The sequence below is a fragment of the Castanea sativa genome, chromosome 3, assembly GCF_040712315.1.
Source record: "Castanea sativa cultivar Marrone di Chiusa Pesio chromosome 3, ASM4071231v1".
NCBI classification, from domain to species: Eukaryota; Viridiplantae; Streptophyta; class Magnoliopsida; order Fagales; family Fagaceae; genus Castanea; species Castanea sativa.
The window spans coordinates 11,587,722-11,609,835 of record NC_134015.1 but is presented as its reverse complement, the minus strand read 5'-3'; the positions used below and the strand labels follow the sequence as shown (position 1 = coordinate 11,609,835).

The 22,114-nt window shown below is 33.7% G+C and overlaps 1 protein-coding gene across 1 annotated transcript; it reads left to right on the top strand.

The window, feature by feature from the left end:
- The first annotated feature begins 1,293 nt into the window (after positions 1-1,293).
- LOC142628514 (uncharacterized) lies at positions 1,294-20,148 on the top strand. Its single transcript, XM_075802597.1, has 36 exons — positions 1,294-1,583; positions 2,969-3,031; positions 3,280-3,369; positions 3,502-3,561; positions 10,460-10,525; positions 10,615-10,680; positions 10,762-10,837; positions 10,915-10,979; positions 11,204-11,296; positions 11,398-11,478; positions 11,564-11,648; positions 11,738-11,781; positions 11,863-11,925; positions 12,007-12,066; positions 12,188-12,241; positions 12,483-12,542; positions 12,667-12,781; positions 12,912-13,033; positions 15,481-15,750; positions 16,275-16,337; positions 16,976-17,065; positions 17,175-17,234; positions 17,541-17,606; positions 17,690-17,755; positions 17,830-17,905; positions 17,979-18,043; positions 18,248-18,340; positions 18,476-18,556; positions 18,650-18,734; positions 18,827-18,870; positions 18,949-19,011; positions 19,090-19,149; positions 19,226-19,279; positions 19,536-19,595; positions 19,699-19,813; positions 19,898-20,148. The coding sequence occupies exons 1-36, from the start codon at positions 1,410-1,412 to the stop codon at positions 20,020-20,022; spliced, it is 2,973 nt and encodes a 990-aa protein (XP_075658712.1). The 5' UTR covers positions 1,294-1,409; the 3' UTR covers positions 20,023-20,148.
- The last annotated feature ends 1,966 nt before the right edge of the window (positions 20,149-22,114 follow it).

Below are 22,114 nucleotides of genomic sequence, written 5' to 3'. Positions count from 1 at the left end.
TATATATATTGGCATGCTGAAAAGAAAAAGAAAAGAAAAAAAGACTCGCATTAGATGAAGAAAAAGAGAGAAAGAGAGAGATAGAGTTGATTTCACATGTGCCTAAAATTTTCTTTCTATCTTATTATTTTATTATGTTTAGAATTGATTTTATTTTGAGTATTTGGGTTAATCTAAGTGTTTATATTAACATTGTTTTCGTGGATTTGGTTTTTAGGTTGAAATTTCTACTAATTATTTTTTTTATTATACATGGGAGAAAAATCAAAGCTGCAACCTATGTCTTCCAGCCTAAGGAACGATAAATTTTATTTGATATGTTATATATAAATTCGTTACCCAATTTTTTTGCAAGTTCGGATTGATTTTATTTAGAAATAAAATTTATTTGATTTTATTTAGAAATAAAATTTATTTAATTTTATTTCAGTGGGTTAGCTTATTTGTATGGATAAAAAGTAGTCTTTTGCACAATTATAAGTGTTGAACTCATAATAATAATATCATTTGTGAATAGAGATGGTAAAATACATAAGATTTTAGGAACCTATTCTCTCTATAAATTATGTTCTTTGTTTCTTTCTTTTTTTATGATATATATGATCAATTTTTCATTTTTACTCAACTAACACTCTTTTGCCTTTCAATTGGTACTTCTTATTCTTTTTTTTACATTTAGATGCTTCAAAATCTATTCTTTCCAAATTTCTCTCATTTGTGTGCATGACAAGGGTCTGTTTTATTTATTAGCTTAAAAGTGTTCAAAAGATTTTTTTTTATATAATAATTCTACTATAACTATTTAAGCCAGATGACTAAATCAACCTTTATTTAATATTCGGTACATTTATTTGTCTTCACTCTCTAACAAAGTCATTTTTTTCATCTGAAGGTTGAGATGATATATAACATTATTGGTGTTGGAGTTATCACTATTGGTCTTTGTATTTTTTTTTTTTTTCTCTTAAGTTGTAATTTTTATAAGTGAAAATTTACAACTTTTGTTCGACTCTTCCGTACATCGCACGGGATGGCAACTAGTTATATATATACACATGTACACGTACCTTAAAAGCACCCCCATGTCATATAAAATAGTAATTCACGTCTTCCCATATATACTTGGGTGGGATTACTTATAAATCAAACAATTTAAGCAGGACATTTTTAACAAATCAAATAACGAGATCCCACCATCAATGAGCAATAGATGGGGTCATTCTACAGTACAGTACCCACATTTTTTTGTGTGGATACTGTAGAATGACGGTTAACCGTCAGTCAACCAACTTTTCTCCTGCATATCAAACTCTGAACACAACTATTTTTATCAAATGTGAAGTATCTTAATTATTTTCTCTCTATCTCTCTGTTCCTCTCTTTCTTTGTCTCTTAATAAATAGCAACATATGGAAGACGAGGAACTAGCAAAGTCTCTGCTAGTTACACAACAGCCTGGTAATATCCAAATTAGCAATGGCTTTGGTTCCAATGATACTGGTGCAAGTGCTAGTGGTGTCACCGCTGTTCTTCTTCTTAGTGCCTTTGTCACTGCTTGTAGCGCCTTTGCTGGTGGATTTGTGGTAAGTACAATTGATATATAGCCTTTGAAGACAGTGGCGGCTTGGTTGTAGGAATTTTATCTAGGGTAGTAACTACGAAATTTAAATTACTACAATATTTTTCTTTATACCATTTTTTAAGGAAAATGAAATTAGAAATTATTTTTAATGAATAGAATGAATGAGTTACAAATTTTATCTTTTTGTTTTATAATAGGTATTTTGTTGAATAATTTTTTTCACTTGTTGTTGTTTGATCTTGTATTCTTTTTGTTTGGTTTATGTTTGTTATTATTTGGGCTAATATTTATTGTTGTTATTTGAGATTTTAAAAAAAAAAAAAAATTAAGAATTATGTTTGGGGGCAAAATTAATTTTGGAGTAATGTTACGTCCACAACATTTTTACAATAAATCTTATACAAAAAGTTATTATTAGTGGGTAAAAAAATAATATTAGTATTTGGCCTAAATTAGAATCAATGACAACTTATCACATTAAATTTGTTGTGAAATTATTGTAAAAATGCTGTGAATGTAGTAACATTACTCTTATTTTTGTCAAACCCAAATTTTTGTAATTCTCAAGTTAAGATGTTCAAAAATTTTATTAGGGTAATCATAATAGGTTAATTTAGCATATAATACTTTTTTTGGCAAGTTTATATATACATTTTTTTGCAAGTTAGATGGTCCTATGACTAACTTGGCTTGCATGTGGAGCTGCCACTGTCTGGAGAACCTACATGTTGTGAGAAAGATTATATATAGAGACAGAATCTCTTACATCTCTTACAAATATGGATATCAATACTAGAGTTGGATACAGTACTAAAAATCATCAGTATTAGCCTCTTAATTATTTGTATTTTTTTCTTTTAACAAAAAATCAAACATTGCAGCTAACTTTCCCATGATTTATAAATTAAATAAAAATCATATAAATTATAAGGATTTATCTTAAATCTACCTAACAATTCATTTAATTTATTTATTAATTTGTACTTTATCCAATATAAAAATTATTGTTTTAGTTTTTCATTTATTTAATTTTATTTCGCTTCATTATTATCCTATCTTATAAATCTATTGTACCAAAAAATAGTTTCAATAAAAATAAAAAAATGCCCCCACAAACTTCAACAAAATTGATGTTACCAAGAATCCATTACACAGCAAAATAGTCACAATTTTTAATACCCATTTCCCCCAATTAACAATTCATTGCACAACAAAATAGTCCAGCTTTATTATTATTATTCCCTGGTGTTTCATAGGCCAATTTGTTTTAGAGGGAGGCCAAGTATAAATTTTTTGAGGTCAAATTGCAAACTTTTGTGAACATAGGCCCCACACATATATGGTTCCATCTCTGAAATTGTGCGTTGTGATTGCATTTCATTTCAGGCGGGGTACTCGGCCCCTGCTGAATCTGGAATTATTGATGATTTGGGACTTTCTGTGGCTGAGGTACGTAGAGGAAAGTTAGTTGAAAAAGTTACACATATTATATATTCATGAAAAAAATCTCTTGATCGTAAAACTTAGCCAAAGTAAACCTTGGCCACATATATTTCTTTTACTTCATAGTACGTAGCTGTTTGCATGTCCATTTGCAAACAATGCATGCGACCAGGAGTTATTTTTTCTAGAAACAGATAACAATAAATCAATAATCATTCAATTTATCCTTACGCATTCACCCTTCAATTTTGCAGTATTCAGTTTTCGGTTCCATAATGACAATTGGTGGAATGGTAGGTGCAGTAATAAGTGGGAAATTAGCAGATATCATTGGTCGTAAATATGTGAGGTTTTTACTTGACCAAATAATCATTTGTAGGACTAGTGTTGAATGTTTTTAACAAGTATATATATATATATATATTGACCAGCTCTTAATTAATATTCAATTGAATTTTTATTTATCTTTGAAGCAGACTATGTGGATTCTGGATATATTTTACATAATGGGGTGGCTCGCAATATATTTTGCTAAGGTTGTTTTATCTTCTGCTTTTAATCATTTTTGTTTGATTCCATATGCTGATTTTCATTTTCGTCCTTACCTTCTTAGAAATTGGACATTGGAAGCCAAAGCACTTAGTAAAGTATATTTAGTTTTTCGAAGTTTATAAAGCATTTCTAATTCAACAGCATGCCTACACTACGTTGGCAAAAGCAGAAGACAAAATGGGTATGCAAAATACTTAGAAGGATGATTAGGTGCACACACATTTTGCGGACTGAAACTTTTACAAATGGAGTCAAATAACAATTGATGGGTTATAACTATGGTTTCAAAACTGAAACAGTCAAAAAACTAGAAAAGAGATTGGTTCCCAATTTTTACCATTTTTATTAGACCAGTTTAGGGTCTAGTTTCCGATTGAACTAGATGGCCCAGTCCTTTTCTAAAACCATGTTTACAACCAAAGCTTGTTTATAAGAATAATGCTAACGATACAAACTATTTTACAAACAGTTGATGTGGTAAATAATTATTGGTAAATATAAAAGTGATATTAATGGTGAGTCTAGATAAAAATTAATAAGAGGTTGGTCACATTAACATTTTATTAAAATGTTGTAAAATAATTTGTGGCTGTAGTGTTACTTCGTTTTTAATGCAAGATAAGAAGCCCTTTTAAGATCAAAACTGTTTTTTGCCACAACTTTGCCACGGTTCTTATGTGATACATTGTGAGTGCTCTGATGTGGCAAACTCTAACCTCCTCTAACAAGCTAGATTCACATAAAGCAAGATCACTGACACACTGATAGAACCTAATGATCGACTTACTCCAAATAATGGAAACTCATACATGATTCTAATAGGTTCCAAATAATTAGGATTAAATATTTAGATTCTCATTTTGTGTATGTTGGCAAACTAAGAACAAAAATATGACTAGATTAGGTGTTAGGCATTGCTCATGATTGTACAAATCAAGATTTAAGAACATTCAAGCTGCAGAAAAGAGAGTTCAAGTTCTGTGAAGCTCGATCGATCGAAAATTGCAAATAAGTTGATTCTACAGATTTTAAATCAAGCCTAAGCCCGCAAAAATGTTTAGGGTTTCAGTCCTACACCACAAGGTATAAAAGGAAAACCATAATTACGTTTTAGAAGCTCTTGGAAGACTTGTGAGTTACTCTTGTTAGATTTGAGAGATTTCTATACCTTCTAACTCAACAAGCATCTACCAGAACAAGATTTACAATCAAGAACTGGTGGAAACAAGTTGCTGCATAAAGATCTACTACTAATGGTGATCTAAAACCTTTGAGTGGGATCTCAAAATCACAAATGAGGAGTTTGTGTTCAGCAAATTCAAGATAAAAGAGTCTGTGAAGTCGGAGCTGCATGTGGTCATGTTAGTAAGTTTTACTTGAGGTAGCTTTAGATTTAGGGTTTCAATCTATTGTAATCTTCCATTATATCATAGTGAATTTGTTTACTTTGAAGATAACTAGGTTAAATCCTTTCCAGTTTTTACCTTGAAGATAACTAGGTTAAATCCTCTCCAGTTTTTACCTTGAAACGATTTGTTTCATTGGTTTTCCTAGGTCATCATATTACTGCTTTCTTAAATTTTTTGCACTAGGTAATATGATTGCATGAGTTTAACCTAGAGCAGTTTAGTTGTTGATCAGATTGTTTTACTTTGAGTTGAGCCTTGACCCCTACTGTCATGGAATACAGTCACTCTCTTGTAATCATTTCCCACTTTGATGGAAATAATTATGCCTACTGGAAAGTCAAGATGAAAGCTTTTCTAAAATCTCTTGATGAGAGGGTTTGGTTGTTTGTGGAAAATGGTTGGGAAAGACCGGCCACTCCTATAAATCAATGGTCTACTGCTCAAAAAGAAGTGGTAAGGATTAATAGCAAGGCTATGAATGCGATATTCAATGTCGTTTCTATGGAAGAATTCAAGAGAATCTCTAATGTAGAGGTTGCTCACATTGCCTAGAATATCCTGCAAACTATGCATGAAGGCACTAAGGCTGTGAAAATAAATAAATTGCAACAATTAACCTCTAGGTTTGAGAGCATTAGAATGGCAGATGATGAAACTTTTGATGAGTTCTATGCTAAACTGAATGACATAGTAAACTCAACTTTTAATTTAAGTGAAGTATATGATCAACGTAAGATAGTTAGAAAGATTCTTAGATCTTTAACTGAATATTTTAGACCTAAAGTGACTACCATAACTGAGAGCAAGGATGTCGAAACCATTCTTGTTGATGAACTTGTAGGACCCCTTCAATCCTATAAGTCAGACTTACCCAAGACTAGCAAATCCTAATCTATGGCTTTAAAGTCTGGAGATGATTCTGGATTTGATGATGAGATCTCTTCTACAAAGATTGCTCATCTTGCCAAGAACTTTAAAAATTTTCTAAGAAACAATAATAGAAGGGCAAGAAATCGAAATAATGCTAACCCTAAATTGTTCAATCTTTTAACAATTATTTAGGCTAACAGCGTTTTGGTTGTCAAGGGTATGGTCATGTTAAATCTGAATGTCCTACATTTTTTAGTTTAAAGGGTAAAGCTATGGCTGTTACTCTTAGTGATGATGAAGGAACTAATCACGAATCTGAAAGTGATCAAAAAGGAAATTTCATGGCTTTCACTGCTACAACTGTAATAAGTGAAACTGAGATTGTTATAAGAACCCTTCTGATGGGGAACTCTCTAAAAATGCTGGCTTGTAAGAAGCATACAACAAGCTTTGTAAGATTGCAGCAAAAGATGCCATGAATATTGAACTATGATTGAAAAAGATATACACTCTTAAACTTGAAAAGAAGAATCTTTTGGTCAAATTATTTGATGTCAATGAACTTATAACTGCTGTTAAGATTGAGAACATGTCTTTGATTGAAAAAGTTAATAGTTTAGAATTTGAATTAATTTTTGCTAGAGAACAATTTGATAGGACTTATACTTCTAAACTTGATAACATGTTGAATGTTCAAAAATCTGCATCTGATAAGACAGGGGTAGTGTGACGCCCCAAAATCATAAGCAATAAAATCTATTCAATCTAAATAATCTATAAAAATATTAAATAAAAGCAACTAGCAATCGAAAATCTCATCACAAATGTCAGAACTCTAATCCACCAAAGATAAAATATCCTCAAAATAATTCTCTAGTACAATGTTTAATACCATAAAAATAATAATAATAAAATCCTTAGTTACACAAAAGAATTCATAACTGTTATCTTCCGAGAATCTCTACTCCAATGATTCCTTTAATATATTTGTAAGGGGGAATAAGGGGGGGCGGGGGGAATGTGAGATAACTTAGTAAGTGGAATTTACTAACATTGGGGTGTGGAAACAAACCTTTCAAATATATAACTCTTACAACAAATTCATAACTTGTACTTCATCAATATTTTATTATCAAATATTTCACATAAAAAAATATCTTTATATTGTGAGCCAACATAATATATAGATCAATACCATTATATAAATAATTTCCTAAACTTTTCTCATGGTCAACGTTTACGCCCCGTTGATAGGGTTGTGATGTCCTTTTTTTGGGACTGGAACCTCCTTTTCATCCCCTTTCTTAAGGGTGGCTCCTTTGGAACCTAAAGATGCACTCTCTTGTTAAGGAGCTTTCTTTTTGAATCCTCAATAGTATACTCCCTTGTTAAGAAGCTATCAAATGTGCACTGTCCCCTTTTCTGGGACTGTCCCTTGCTAAGGACTAGCTGCAATATAATTGTCCCTTGTTAAGGACTAAATACAATACTGAGTTTTTAATCACGACTTGCCATAAGTTTTCAAAACATATTCAATATGCTCACAAAGGTAATCCATTCATAATTCTCAACAATATAAAGATATATTCACACATATAAGTTTAAATAAATTTAGGCTTTCCCACAAGTTTTTCATAAAACGAATAGTCAATGTGCACATCAAACATTTATAGAATATCAATTTGTATATAGAATATCAACATACTTCTTTGATACAGAATTGTTTAATAATCAACATTGTTTTGGGAAAACCCCCAAAATTAGTAAACACCACTTACCTCTTATTTGCAAAAATATGAAACCAACCTCTCTTGAATCACAACAAATCAGTAGAATTAGAACCTAGCAACTCCAAAGATAGATCCATCAATACACAATTTCCTACTTAAAAATTTGTTTTCACACTTAAACAATTTTATCCTAGACAATACTGATATATCCAAAATTTTCCATCTATTCACTTAACTATCCAATTCACTTTCAGCCTTTAATCAGCTTTTTGGACTTAAAAAATATTGTTGCCTAATCAGATTTTTCCATTAGTATAATCATAGATATTCAAGAACTTTAATATGGCCGAACAAGAGAAATCTCATCAATCTAAAATTCACATCCTTTCTTGACATGTAGCTTATATACATCATTCCTAATCTAATATAATAACAATTATAAGACGTCCTTTCCCTTAATATAAAAATAAGTCACAATTGAGACTCTTGTAGTTGTTAATAAAGCCCAGTTCAACTCAGTAAATACCCGATGTGGTACTCATCACACACCCATACACATCACACAATCAATCAAATTGGGGTATCATAATCTCCCCCACTTAAATCCCTAACGTCCTCGTTAGGGCCCACTTTGTGGGGGTAGTGTATCCAAGCCCACACAGGATTACCAGGCCGGCTCTGATACCATATGTAACGACCCAAGGAAAAGCGCTAGTCATATCTGCGCTATACCTCAAAAAGACTAGTCACAATTGAGACTCCTTACAGTTGTTAATAAAGCCCAGTTCAACTTAGAAAATACCCGATGTGGAACTCATCACACACCTACACACATCACACAATCAATCAAATTGGGGTATCACAATCCTATTTTAGCATTGGATAGATAGTAGATTGTGATAGACTTGTATTGGGGCAATACTTTGTAATTGGGTCAGATTTTGAGTTGAGCAATTCATGTGTATGTATTTTTTTTCATGAATTACCAAAGAGGGAGATTGTTAAGTTCTAAATATTTTGGATTAAATATTTAGAATCTCATTTTGTGTATGTTGACAAACTAAGAACAAAAACATGTCTAGATTAGGTGTTAAACATTGCTCAAGATTGTACCAATCAAGATTTAAGAACATTCAAGCTGTAGAAAGGAGAGTTCAAGTTCTGTGAAGCTCAACCAATCGAAAATTAGATTCAACCGATCGAAAATAGTAGAAGTTGATTTTGTAGATTTTAAATCAGACACAATCCCGCGAAAACGTTTAGTGTTTCAGTCCTACACTACAAGGTATAAAAGGAAAACTCTAATTACGTTTTTAAGTCTCTTGAAAGACTTGTGAGTTACTCCTATGAGATTTGAGAGATTTCTATACCTTCTAACTCAACAAGCTTCTATTAAAATGAGATCTAGAATCAAGAACTAGTGGAAACAAGTTGCTGCATAAAGATCTACTACTGATGGTGATCTGAAACCTTTGAGTGGGATCTCAAAGTCACAAACGGAGAGTTTGTGTTCAGCAAATCCAAGATAGAAGAGTCCATGGATTCGGAGTTACACGTGGTCGTGTTAGTATGTTCTACTTGAGGTAGCTTTAGATTTAGGGTTTGAATCTATTGTAATCTTCTATTCTATCATAGTAGATTTGTTTACCTTAAGGATAGCTAGGTTAAAATCTCTCCAAGTTTTTACCTTAAAATGGTTTGTTTTATTGGTTTTTTTAGGTCATCATATTACTGTCTTCTTTAATTTTTCGTACTAGATAATATGATTGCATGAGTTTAACCTAGATCTAAATAATTAACCTAAGTAATTACTTGGCTAATTCATTAGATTAAACTAATTTGATTTTCAAGGGGTCTAAACAAACATAAAGATTCCCACTCTGTACTACAAGCTCGTTGGTAGCTTGGATCCCCTCTCTCCATGTCACTTTCTCTACTATCCCATAAGCCGTACATTAAGTGAGCTAGTTCATGGCAACTCCACGCTTTACTCACTATGCTTATATGCTTTGTATCCTTCCCTACCAATCACTGTTCCTCCACCATGTATTGCTTCCTCCTTGGCTCCTCCCTTATACTGGTTCAACAAGAATTAGACCTTTGTTGCTCTCTAATGTTTTGAGACTGAATATTGAGCTGTTACCAATACTATCTTGGAGCTCCTTTGGTTGCAAGGGCTAGTGAGTGCCATTTAGATTGCTCATAATAATATCTTTCACAAATAGACCAAGCATATTGAGATCGATTGTCACCTTCTTCTTACGGTCTATCCACTATACCGCTCTATTGTGTCTCATGATCAACTTGTAGACACCTTCACAAAGTCACCCTCTCGAGGGCATTTTGATGATCTTGTATCCATAGTCTCGCACACTCCACCTTGAGAATTGAGGAGGGCTGTTAGAATATCAGGCCTAGGCCCACTTTTTGACCCATTGTATTGTCTTTGTATTATCTTGTACCACCTTGTACTATCATGTGTTACAAATGTGATATGGTATTTTTCTTGTATTATACTACTAGTTGTCGAGAACTGTCTCTGTTTCTTTGATGCGGAGCTGGTGCCCCTGCAGAAAGCAGAGAACTTTTGGGTCTTTTATGGTTCTGTTCGGAGTTTCTTGTTTTAATGGGAAATTCCCAATAGATGTCATTTCTTCCAAAATAATAACAATAATAATAACCATAAGCAGTACATGTTTTCTATATGAAAACTATACATTAATTTCCAAAAATTAGATAGGACTTCCAAAAAGGCACAAAAGATTCTAGGAAAATAATTTTTGAACAATATTAGGATACATTTGTTAGTTAAAATCATATATCATATTATCTACTTTCAATCCATTTACAAAATGTTCTGTACTTATTGAAAGGGTGCTTGGTTGCTCGACCTCGGAAGACTGTCTTTGGGATTTGGATATGGACTGACTTGTTACGTGGTAAATTTTGTAAAAATTTGGATTTCAAAATGCCTTGACTTAAAAGTGCATATGATAGATAATGGGATTTGAATTCCATTGCTGAACAGGCACCTACTTACCTATCAGAAATCACACCCAAGAATCTTAGGGGAGGAATTACGTCAGTCTCTATGGTAAAATTATCCTTAAATTACAATATGTTAGCTTCAATATGTACTTTTGCCTTATGTGGCTTCTTATTGTCTGTTACACAGGCAATGATACCTGTTAGTGTATCAGTTGCATATCTGATTGGTTCTGTCATCAACTGGCGTGCCTTGGCTCTAATAGGTTGCTTCTTCCACCTTCTGTTATATTATATTTCAACAGTATAGTTTCATAATGGTTATGATATTTTTTTTTTTCAGGAGCTATTCCATGTCTATTACTACTTTTTGGTCTATTCTTCATTCCAGAGTCCCCTAGATGGCTGGTGAGTGCAATTCAAAAATCTGTTGGTGTGTAAATGTTGTTCACATACATGGTGCATTAAGAGGAGAAAGAAAAACAGTGAATTCTATTTCTTATTTAGTTTTTTTATCTAGGGAAAATTGAGTTATAACATGTTCACATCAAATTCAATAAACCTCTTGCAAGTTGCAAGTTAAAAATATGTTCCTACAAATGGGCTCCAAATATTTAGCTAAATGTCTGCAGGCAAGGATTGGCCGTGAAAAAGAATTTGAAGCTGCACTACAATGCCTTAGGGGAAAGAATGTTAATATTTCTGTAGAGGCTGCTGATATCAAAGTAACACACTAACTTAATATTTTTGTAAGAAAGGAATATTTTTAACTCTATAACTTTAGATTTGAAGAAAGAAAATGAGAAAAGGCTTTATTGTTTGACAGGATTATACTGAAAACATCCAGAAGATCCCAGAAGACAAAATCCTTGACTTGTTTCAGCAGAAATATGCTCATTTACTCATTGTGAGCAGTAAATAGTAGTCTCAAAGTTTCACCATTTCTGCTACATGGATTTGTGATCTATTTATATGTTTCAAACTTGATATAGGTTGGAATTGGACTGATGGTACTGCAACAATTTGGAGGGCTTAATGGATATGCATATTATATGAATGAAATTTTTGAACTGGCTGGTAAAAATGTGACTATAATGATGCTTTTGATGGGACGTATGAAAGGCAATGAACTGAAATTTAAATATAAAATTATGGGTTTATGACAGGTGTGCCAAGTATTACTGGGTTTATAGTGGTATCCATTCCTCAGGTAGCTCTGAATATTTAGGTGCAATTAAAATGTTGTGATCCCCTTTAGTGCATATCCAAATTGTGCAGATTTTCTGTGCAGATTCCGGCAATCGCTCTGGGATCAATCTTGATAGAAAAATTTGGAAGGCGGACATTATTGATGGTTAGATCACAAAAGATTGCTCAAATTTTAGAACATAATTGATCAAAGAGTTAATTCTAAACTTTGCGATTTCATATGCAGGTTTCTGTTACCGGGGAATGCTTAGGTTGCTTTCTTACTGGACTATCATTCGTATTGCAGGTTCTTTTAGCGTAGAATTTTAATTCATCTGTACGTTTTTTTTAAGGGGGAAGGTTTGTTCTTGGTGTGGTGTCTACTTTTGATGAGTTTGTAATTATAGATTTTATGCTTCCATAAGCAGAACCTTAACTGGTGGATGGATGCCACTCCTACTTTGATGCTTTCAGGCATAGTGGTAATGCACTTGTAATTACATACTTCCTATACTTTTTCTAACTATAGAATATAGGTATTGAAGAAAATTCGATCAATAATTAATACTTTTTCCACTACTGTATTGAGCTTTAAAGGATTTCATTCAAGTTCATTATACTACTTGGTTTATTAAACCTTTTTCTTTTCCCCCTTTCTTCTTGCCTTTGATTTTCCTGCTATTTCTGTTCTGATTAATTGAATTACTTGGTTTCTGGATTAAGGTTTTTGAGGTATCCTATTCATTGGGTATTGGATCAATACCATGGATTATAATATCAGAGGTAAGAACTTTTTTGAGTGATAACTCTGTAGCTTGCATGAAACTTTATCCACAGTTGTAACTTGTAACACATATATCAATTCAAGTGTAGCACCTGTAAAATGACTTCTTTTTCTCCCTTTCAGATATTTCCTATAAATATAAAGGGTTCAGCTGGAAGTATTTGCAATGCAGTCAATTGGTTTTGCACTTGGCTTGTTTCATTCACATTTAACTTTCTAGTAGAATGGAGCCCAGCAGGTGATGCCTCCTTGTCCCTCATTTTTCTTTATTAATTTACGTCACTCTCTTATGTTTAAGATTGTTTACACTGTCTCTCTCCATGGTATTCTTGTGAATACTGATGATTGTTTTATGCATGCTATTTCAGGAACATTTTTCATATATGGAAGCATGTCGTGTTTGGGTGTTCTGTTCATTGTAAAGCTGGTACCTGAGACTAAAGGGCGAACTCTAGAAGAAATACAAGAATCACTCACTCATATTCTGCAATAAGGATCACCAAGCGGCAACTGGCAAGCATGGAAAGTAATACTAGTTACCCTAGTGACATGTATGAAGCACACTAATCTACCTGCATCAAAGAATCTAATCACAAATTCAAGATTAAGGAGAAATATTGTAATAATATTTTTAATGAAAGATTAGGTTCATGTGAGCCCTTTCTAATGCTGTCTGTGGTATTTGGTTATGAACATGGTGTGCTGTGAGTGGCATTACTACTTCATTCTAGATCCTTTTGCTAAATAGCTCTTTCGTCTCATTCTCCATGCACCTAGCCATATTGATGGCTGCTATGATATGGTAAAAATTATAACATGAAAGTTACCACCAATTTGGTCTTTCTCCCACAATTTCAGCATGCTACTTGCTTTATTTATTTATTTATTTTATCCATTCTTTTCCTAAGTAACTCAATAAAGAAAGAGAGGACTTAATAATGCCTATCAAGTCTTAAGTGTATAACTCTAGCTCCTAGAATAGCTTATGTTAAGATTTAAATTGGTAAATACCAAGACAAGGTAATCTGGAATGGGTCTGCGTTACTTGATCATTCTGTGGAACAAAAAAAATAAATCAGATATTTAGAAACTGAAGATTATTGCTTGTGCGAGAGCAAGCCCAATCAAGCTAGCCAATCTGCCATGAACAGTATCTAGATGCCCAGAGATATTGATTGTAGCCTGTCTTTGGCCTACTCAAGCAACAAAACGAGACGCGCTAGAGAGAGAGAGATTAAAGCCCACTCGAGTGAGCCATTCTGAGCTTGTTTTGTTAGAAAAAGCCACCCACTTTTTGGTGAGGCCAAAGTCTCCCCCAGCCCCAATATTATCAGCCAAATGTGAATTCACCAACAAAAAATAATGGAAGTTAACCATAACAAGTGCCAAGGCTAAGCTAGTAACATATGTAATATGGAATCTGTTGGGAACCACAATTTGACTCCCTACAACCGCTCTAAAAATAGACTCGTGTGATGTGATGTCGAAAACCATAAAAGATTTGAGTGTGTCTTCCTCATCGCCGATTAGTTTTGAGGTGGAATAGCATAGCTCACGGTCTGAGTAATGGTATTAGAGCCAAGGTCCTAGGTTCAAGTCAGGGGAGTGTAATTATGAGGAAAGTATTGTTGGAGGATCACAATTTGACTCCCTACAACTACTCTAAAAATAGGCCCGAGTGATGTGATGTCGAAAACCATAAAAGATTTGAGTCTTCTTCATTACCAATTGGTTTTGAGGTAGAATTATGGTTTTAAAAACCGAACCGAGAATAAAACCGTTTTTTTCAAAATTTTCGGTTTTTGACCGGTTTTTTCGGATTTTTGACCGGTTTTCCGGTTTTTGACCGGTTTTAAGGTATTTAACCGGACAGGACTGCACTGGTTTTCCCGGTTGAACCGATCGGGCCGTCCGGTCCGGTCCGATTTTTAAAACTATGGGTAGAATGACATAGCTTACGGTCCGACAGAATCTGAAAAGACAAATTATCAAACATATAGAAGTCATAAATTGAAACATAGTGTACATACAAGATTTACGTGGTTCAACACTCGGCCTACATGTCGAGCCCTGAATAATCCACTATAAACATCAAGTTACAGTGATCTTCTATTCAAGTTTTATCTCACAACTTAAGCTTATACAAAAAACTTGGAGACATAAAATGTTACCTCTTTAAAAGCTTACAGACCTAACTCACCACATTTAAATCTTCCAAAGAAACTCCAAACACTAAAACTGACTAAAGGAATAGAGCTCTTCCCTGCCATTTGGAGAGAGCAAGCTTTTCTTGAAGCTTTCATGTGATGGGCTGAACCAAAATACAAGAAGCTTGGGTTTTTATGTTTGCCGAGGTTACATAAAGTCTAGGCTAGTAGGGCGTTTGAAGAGCTTACTTAAATAAACTCTAGGGTAGCAAAGGTTGTGCAAATGGAAATTGATTGCACATATCATTGAATCTTTACTAAAATGATTTCTGACTTCCACTATAAAGATACATATCTCACAAAGTAACCACAGTCATTGTGTATTTGGTACAGATCACTAATGAACTTTGTACATAATTTGTAGCATGTAATTGCTCTTAAATAAGAGGTTACTTCAAATATGCTGATTGCTGGGTGTGTTCACAGTGAAGTAATTGAGGCCAAGGAATTCCAATTTTGATATATGACAGTTGTAAAGTATGAGCTGGGGATTGTAAGTGTGAAGGCAACTTAGAAATGGTATGTAGATGTAATAAGGTATCAGGTATGCATGTGGAGAAATCAACCGCGAGCCTGATATGTATGCTTACCCAACTATAGCGCCTATTAAATACATGATCACCTAACAAAACTGCCACTTGAACATATGAGTAAGGCATGAAAAAGATGTGTCAATATGACACTTCCACATGACAAATATCTCTCTCAATAGTCATTCTTTTAAAGTCAGAATCTCTGTGTGCCACTCACACATACAAAGATAATTTCTTTTCCACTATTCTTGCTCGGTCTCTATTCCAAGGAAGCAAATATGGAGGATGAACTACTGACAAAGCCCCTACTAGTAAAACAAGAGCCTGATAACATAAGCAATAGCAATGACCATGGTGATAGTAGTAGTGCTGGTGCTGCTGTTAGGCCAAATGATTCCAGTGCCACCGTTATTCTCGTTATCAGCACCTTTGTGGTTGCTTGCAGTGCCTTCACTGTTGGCTGTGCTGTAAGTACAATTGCTAGTATTCAAAATCAGTAATATTAAGATTCTTGGGACATGGGACAACCATATTTTGTCAACTTAGTTAAAGTTTAGACTATGTTCTCAAGTCTAATTTGTTGATAAAGTTCATAGATCAACTTTAATTTGAAATTGGCGAATGTTGTTCCTATAAATAGCATTGACTTTATCTGTTCTCTCTCTTTGGAAGAATGACTGTGCTTTTATGACCTTTTTTTTCTTTTCTTTTCTTTTTCTTTTTTATTTCTCTGGACTATGTTTGACTTAGTGCTATTTTGAGTTACGGCCTACTTACTTTCACCACAATCCATTATGATTTGGGTTAAAATGCAAGGGCTTCATCAATATGATAAAGATAGGCCTTAGGATTGAATCATTGATCCTAAACCAACAAAATACCAACTTTTGGTGCTAGTGTTTAGTATATAGAGTTAATCCAAGGTTGTGCCTTGCATGATAAGCTAACACTAATTGAAATTGAGGTTTGTCTGTTTGTGGTTACTTTGCAGGCAGTATATTCATCACTTGCTGAGTCTGGAATCATTGCTGATTTGGGCCTCACTGTAGCAGAGGTACATACAAATTAAAAGAACACGTGCACCTACATACATACACACACCCATGAAAGTTGAACAAAATTATTACATTGTTTTCAGAATTTATCTTGAAAAACGTTGGCTACAACTTTTGCAACTGACTTGATTTACAACTGCTAAATGCTAGGTACTCAAGGTCAAGCTTCATTTTAGTACATGTAGTTGTCCCTATATTTTGCAAACATGGGGGCAAGGAAATTATGGAATTAGTGATAGGAAAAGGTAGCAATAATGATGGCATTTCTATTAAGTAGAAAAGATTTAAGGGACTCAATAATTATGCTCAACTAAATCAGAAAAATGGTCTTAAAGATTATAGTAAACATGCATAATAGGCCATGAATACTCTGCTCGCACTAATTGCAGAATGTGGAGCAAAACTAAATTTTAGTCTTCCCTTCATAGCTCCATCAAATAAAGGACTATGTCACTTCACTTTTAACAAGTGGGAAGAAAACTTCTTTGCAGTGGGAAGGTTAAAAATAGTTTTAAGTTTATTCAACCATCACTTAAATTGGTTTAATAAATTATTCTATAATTCTCAGTGAAATCTCTTGTTTCCTGATACTTCTGCTGATATAGTTGACTTCCTCCCCTTCCACTCAAATGTGCAGTACTCAGTGTTTGGATCAATAATGACAATTGGAGCATTGATAGGGGCACTAGTAAGTGGGACGACAGCAGATCTCATTGGTCGTAGATGTGTATGTTTTTCAAGACCAAATAAGCATCTCTATATATAGTGATGAGTTTGTACTTTTAAATCTCAAGTAATTCCATGGATCTTTTTAATGTTTTGATATTCTGAAGCAGACATTCTGGATTGTGGATATATTCTACATCATGGGGTGGCTGGCAATAATTTTCTCCAAGGTTTCATGTCTTGTCTTTCTCATCACCCTCCAAGTCTTCTACAAGATTTCTGATATAAGACATTGGAAGTAAATGCTATAGCCATAGAAAATAAAACTGAAAACAAATTGTTTCTTTGTGTGTGTATATATGTATATATTGATTCTATAGAAGGTCTGATGTTATTAGATAAGAGTTCCAAAATAGTAAAAACAATATTGAAACATGCATATTGAATTGGGTTAGAGTCTTGGTCTGTTAGTTTTGATTGTCCATTATTTGTATGCTTTTATTTCATGGTATTAAATGTTCTGTTCTTGCTGAAAGGGTGTATGGTTGCTCGACTTCGGAAGACTATTACTGGGACTTGGAATTGGGCTTACCGGTTTTGTGGTAAATGTTGTAAGGTTTAGATTTTGAAATTCACACACTTATGAATGCAATGGTTAATAGTATTATCATCCCACTGCCAACAGGGACCAGTGTACCTTGCAGAAATAACACCAAAGAATCTAAGAGGAGGATTTATGATAATCGCCGAGGTAAGTTGTGCCATTATAAATTCCTGCATTTGAATGAAATCTTTCTTTTGTCCCATCATATCTTCATTTTACAGTCGATGGCAAGTTATGGCACTTCTCTCTCCTTTCTCATTGGTTCTTTCATCAGCTGGCGCATGTTGGCCATTATAGGTAGATTTGTTTCATTTCATACTTACAAAACCAATGGTACTTCCTAATGGTTTCTACAAATTTTCATCATCAGGTTGTATTCCATGTCTGTTACTGCTCCTTTGTCTATTTTTCATTCCTGAGTCTCCTAGATGGTTGGTGAGTTAAATCTTGTTAAATTCATCATCTAGTTGTTTATAAAATTCTCATTGTTTTTAATATATAGGGAGATGCAGAGTTAAAACCATGTTAAAGACAAATTTATCAATAAACTTCTCAATAGATGGTACTGGACCACTGCTTCACATTTAAAGTAGTGCAAGAATGCATCAACATTCTCAAGGTCAGTTCAAATTTCTGCAGGCAAAAATTGGCAAGGAAAGAGAATTTGAAGCTGCTCTACAGCGGCTCAGGGGACAGAATGCTGATACTTCTCATGAGGCATCTGAAATCAAAGTAACACATCTAGTAACTTAACGCTTTGGAGACAGTACTCAATTTTCATTCTTCACTTAAGAAAAAATTTCTTATCCATTATTACCATATTTTTGGCATCTACACAAAATTAAAGTAGGATTTATTGTTTTACAGGATTATTTAGAAAATCTTCAAAAAATCTCGGATGACAAAATTCTGAATTTGTTTCAGCAAAAACATGTTCATTTAATCATTGTAAGCCGTGTAATTTTTCTCCTATATTCTCCATCTTGTGCTACATGATTTCTATTTGTTTTAATCGATGGATATGACTCCTACTTTGTATAGGTTGGAGTTGGGCTGATGGTAGTGCAAGGACTGGGAGGGCTCTATGGGTTTACGTTTTATATGAGTGAAATTTTTGATTCAGCTGGTAAATTGTAGACAACTACTACTATACTTCATACAGAGAAGTAATGCACAAAACTAATGTTTACATATAAAAATACGTTTCTTTTGTGACAGGTATCTCTAGTACTGTTGGTTTTATGGTAGTGGCTATTCTTCAGGTAAATCTTGAATCTTTATAGTTTAAATATTGTGATTCTGTTTGGTGAACTTCTCAGAAAATGAGATTTCCTCTGCAGATTCCTGCAACTGTTTTGGGTGCATCATTGATAGATAAATTTGGAAGACGAACACTTTTGATGGTTAGACTATAAATATGTCTCTCAAGTTTAGAAAGCAGTTGGCCAAATATTTACTATTAAAATCTGCAATGTTTGCAGGCTTCTGCATTTGGGGAATGCTTAGGTTGCTTCCTTACAGGATTATCATTCGTTATGCAGGTTCCTTATCATAAAATTCAAACGCATCTGTATCGATGATCAATTACTATAGTAATTTTGAATTTAACATGAACAGGACCATAACTGGTGGAAAGAAGTCAGTCCCATATTGGCGCTCATAGGTGTATTGGTAATGCAATTTTGGTTTTCCACTTTCTCTATTTACATAAGTAAATAAATAAAAAGCTATTCCATCCTTCGCACATGACTACCACCACTACTTTGGTGTACAAACTGATAGATAATTTGATACATATTGTAATTGACTTAACTTGCCTATTTTTAGAAAGCATTGGAGTCTAATGATTGTTTTTGTTTGTATAAGCTTTTCCTCTTATTTCCTGCTGGTTGGGCTATAGAGTTAAACTGTTTGATCCTACAATCAGGTATATCTGGGATCTTACTCATTTGGCATGGGAGGAATACCATGGGTTATAGTATCAGAGGTTGGTTAAAATTATTGGGCTTGATTTCTTCTTCACTGCAATGAAAAATCCAAAATAACCGTAAAATTATAGTTCATATCAAGTTATGGTTCTCTTTCTTCAGATATTTCCCATAAATGTGAAGGGCTCAGCTGGAACCCTTTGCAACTTGGTCAGTTGGTCTTGTTCTTGGGTTGTTTCATACACTTTTAACTTCTTATTCGAGTGGAGCTCAGCAGGTGATCCCTCCTCACTTCTGACTTCCTCTATGTTTTCCAGAGTTCTTATGCCTAGTGGTGACTGACCAATACATGCCTTTTCAGGAACATTTTTCATATATTCAAGCATTTGTGGTTTTGGTGTTCTTTTCGTTGCAAAACTAGTACCGGAGACTAAAGGGCGAACATTGGAAGAAATACACGCATCAATGACTAATATTCTGCAATGAATAGCATAAAAACACTAAAAGGTCTACCAATTATTGTAGTAACATGTGCTAGATGCAATGCATCAGCAATTCAGCATCAGTGATCTTAATCAAATATTAAGATTTTAAGAATCAAGTTTTGGTTTATTTCCAAGGATTAAATGACATTTAAGCAATACTAACTCCATGTGAACCCTCAGTTAGGCTCTCTGCTATGAATTGATCACACTTATCAGTCAGCAATATTGCAGTTGTATTCTAGAGGAAATGCAACAAAGCCAAACTGCTTTTCCAATGGGAGCCAGCCTCATGCTATTTTCCAGAGTTTACCTAATAGACATGGATAGTTATGTCTGACATGTCTCATCTATGTGTGAGGATACCTTCATAATTTCGTTTTCGATTATCTGTTGGAGGAATTTTTTTTTTTCTTTCTTTTTCTTTTTTTTTTAATTTCAAGCAATGTTTCAAAATCTACAAATAGAAGTTGTGAAGGAGAAAGCAACCTAATTACTAGGCCAAGGACCAACCAATGGGGTTGGTCAAAACTCAAAAGTCCTCAAGGTTAAATTAGCTTAAAAGTTCTGAAGTATTTTTTTTTTTTTTTTTTTTTGGGGATAGGCGGAAAAGTTGTGAAGTACTTGAAAAGTAAATTTGCAAAGTGACAATATTCTTAACTTTAGTATGAGGTATTTTTAATGGATTTTGGTGAACACTTTCTATAAAGTGGGTTATGGGTGGATTTTGGTGAACACTTCCTATAAAGTGGGAAAGTTCTAACTACGCATCATCATTTCAAGTTGATTGAGGAAACATGGCCTTAGAGTGTTATCCCTGAGGCTATAGATGGATGCTCATTTATCTTGCGTTAGAATTATGTAATTAAATTATTATTTTTTAATAATTTAATTTTTTTTAAAATTAATAATTTAACACCATACAGTATTGCGTATGCAAATTAAAGGTTGGTACAGATTTGACAATAAATATGGAAGTGACCAACTACTGCTTTTCTTTGTCAAACACGCCATTTATACTGATTTTCTTTGTCGCCAACTACTTTTGCTTGGATAAAACTAATGTTGACAAGATCGTTTGAAAGGTTTCACTCTGCTAGGCTCGAGTCTCCTTTCTTGGGCCTACCAAAGGGGTTGTGGACCCTTTGGGCCTACTGCTTGGGCTTGAGAGAGTCAACCCTATTAACTGCCCTTAGCTTTCACTTTGTCAGGTGAGGAATTAAAAGCGAAAACTAATAAACCAACTATAGTTTCTGGCTTCGTTGATGAAGTTAGGGAACTCACCGTCACCGGTACTATATAGCAGCTCGGTGAGTACATTATGCTTCTTTTTATTGTCAAAAATTCTACTACTTAAATCACAACTATTCACATGGCAAACTGTAAATAATAAATAAAAATTTGTAATCAGTTACAATTTGTCACGTAAGATTATTGTAACAAAAATTATAATATTTTATATAAAACTAGAATTACTCTTTTATTTTATTATGACAAAATTTTATCTCGATTTCAGTAAAAAAGATTGCAATGGAGGCAATTGGCTGTTCAACTATCAGTGAACTTGTGGTGCTTAAGGCACTAATTGGCAACAGTCCATTTGACACGTGTGGAGTCATGATGTTAGGAATACCCCATGTCCTTCCTTCATTTCTCACTTTAACTCTCTTTCGTCCTTACTCTAGATTTCTTGACAAAGCGAAAAATCAATGGATAAATCCAAAGGAAAAAAAGAAACACTGTGAGTGTCATCACTAATTCTAAAGAAAATTCTATTATCAGAATTGAAGTTTATAAAATTAATATATATATATATATATATCATTTCTTTTTTTCTAATTACTACCTCCAGTAGTATTTAGAGATGTGACCCTACGTTGCTCCAATCCACTTAGACTCATCTCATTTAGAATTTCTTGCATGAATGACATTTGTGATCACTTCAAAGTCCGCCTTGAAAATTCTTCTCCCTTGTTGAACTCTCAGTTGTAGTGAATATAGAGGTTTGGGGCTTCTTTTTATGTCGTACAACACAAGTTCTCCAAAAACTTAAATAGCCAACTTAATAAGCCTAATGAGAATTAAGATTCTTAATT

Bases quoted from the DNA above. Each gene is read 5' to 3' on its own strand.
- LOC142628514 (XM_075802597.1), top strand. From the start codon at position 1,410: ATGGAAGACGAGGAACTAGCAAAGTCTCTGCTAGTTACACAACAGCCT. The intron at 16,338-16,975 runs GTACATACAAAT...TCAAATGTGCAG, and splicing joins TGGGCCTCACTGTAGCAGAG to TACTCAGTGTTTGGATCAAT. The intron at 17,756-17,829 runs GTAAGTTGTGCC...TTCATTTTACAG, and splicing joins GATTTATGATAATCGCCGAG to TCGATGGCAAGTTATGGCAC.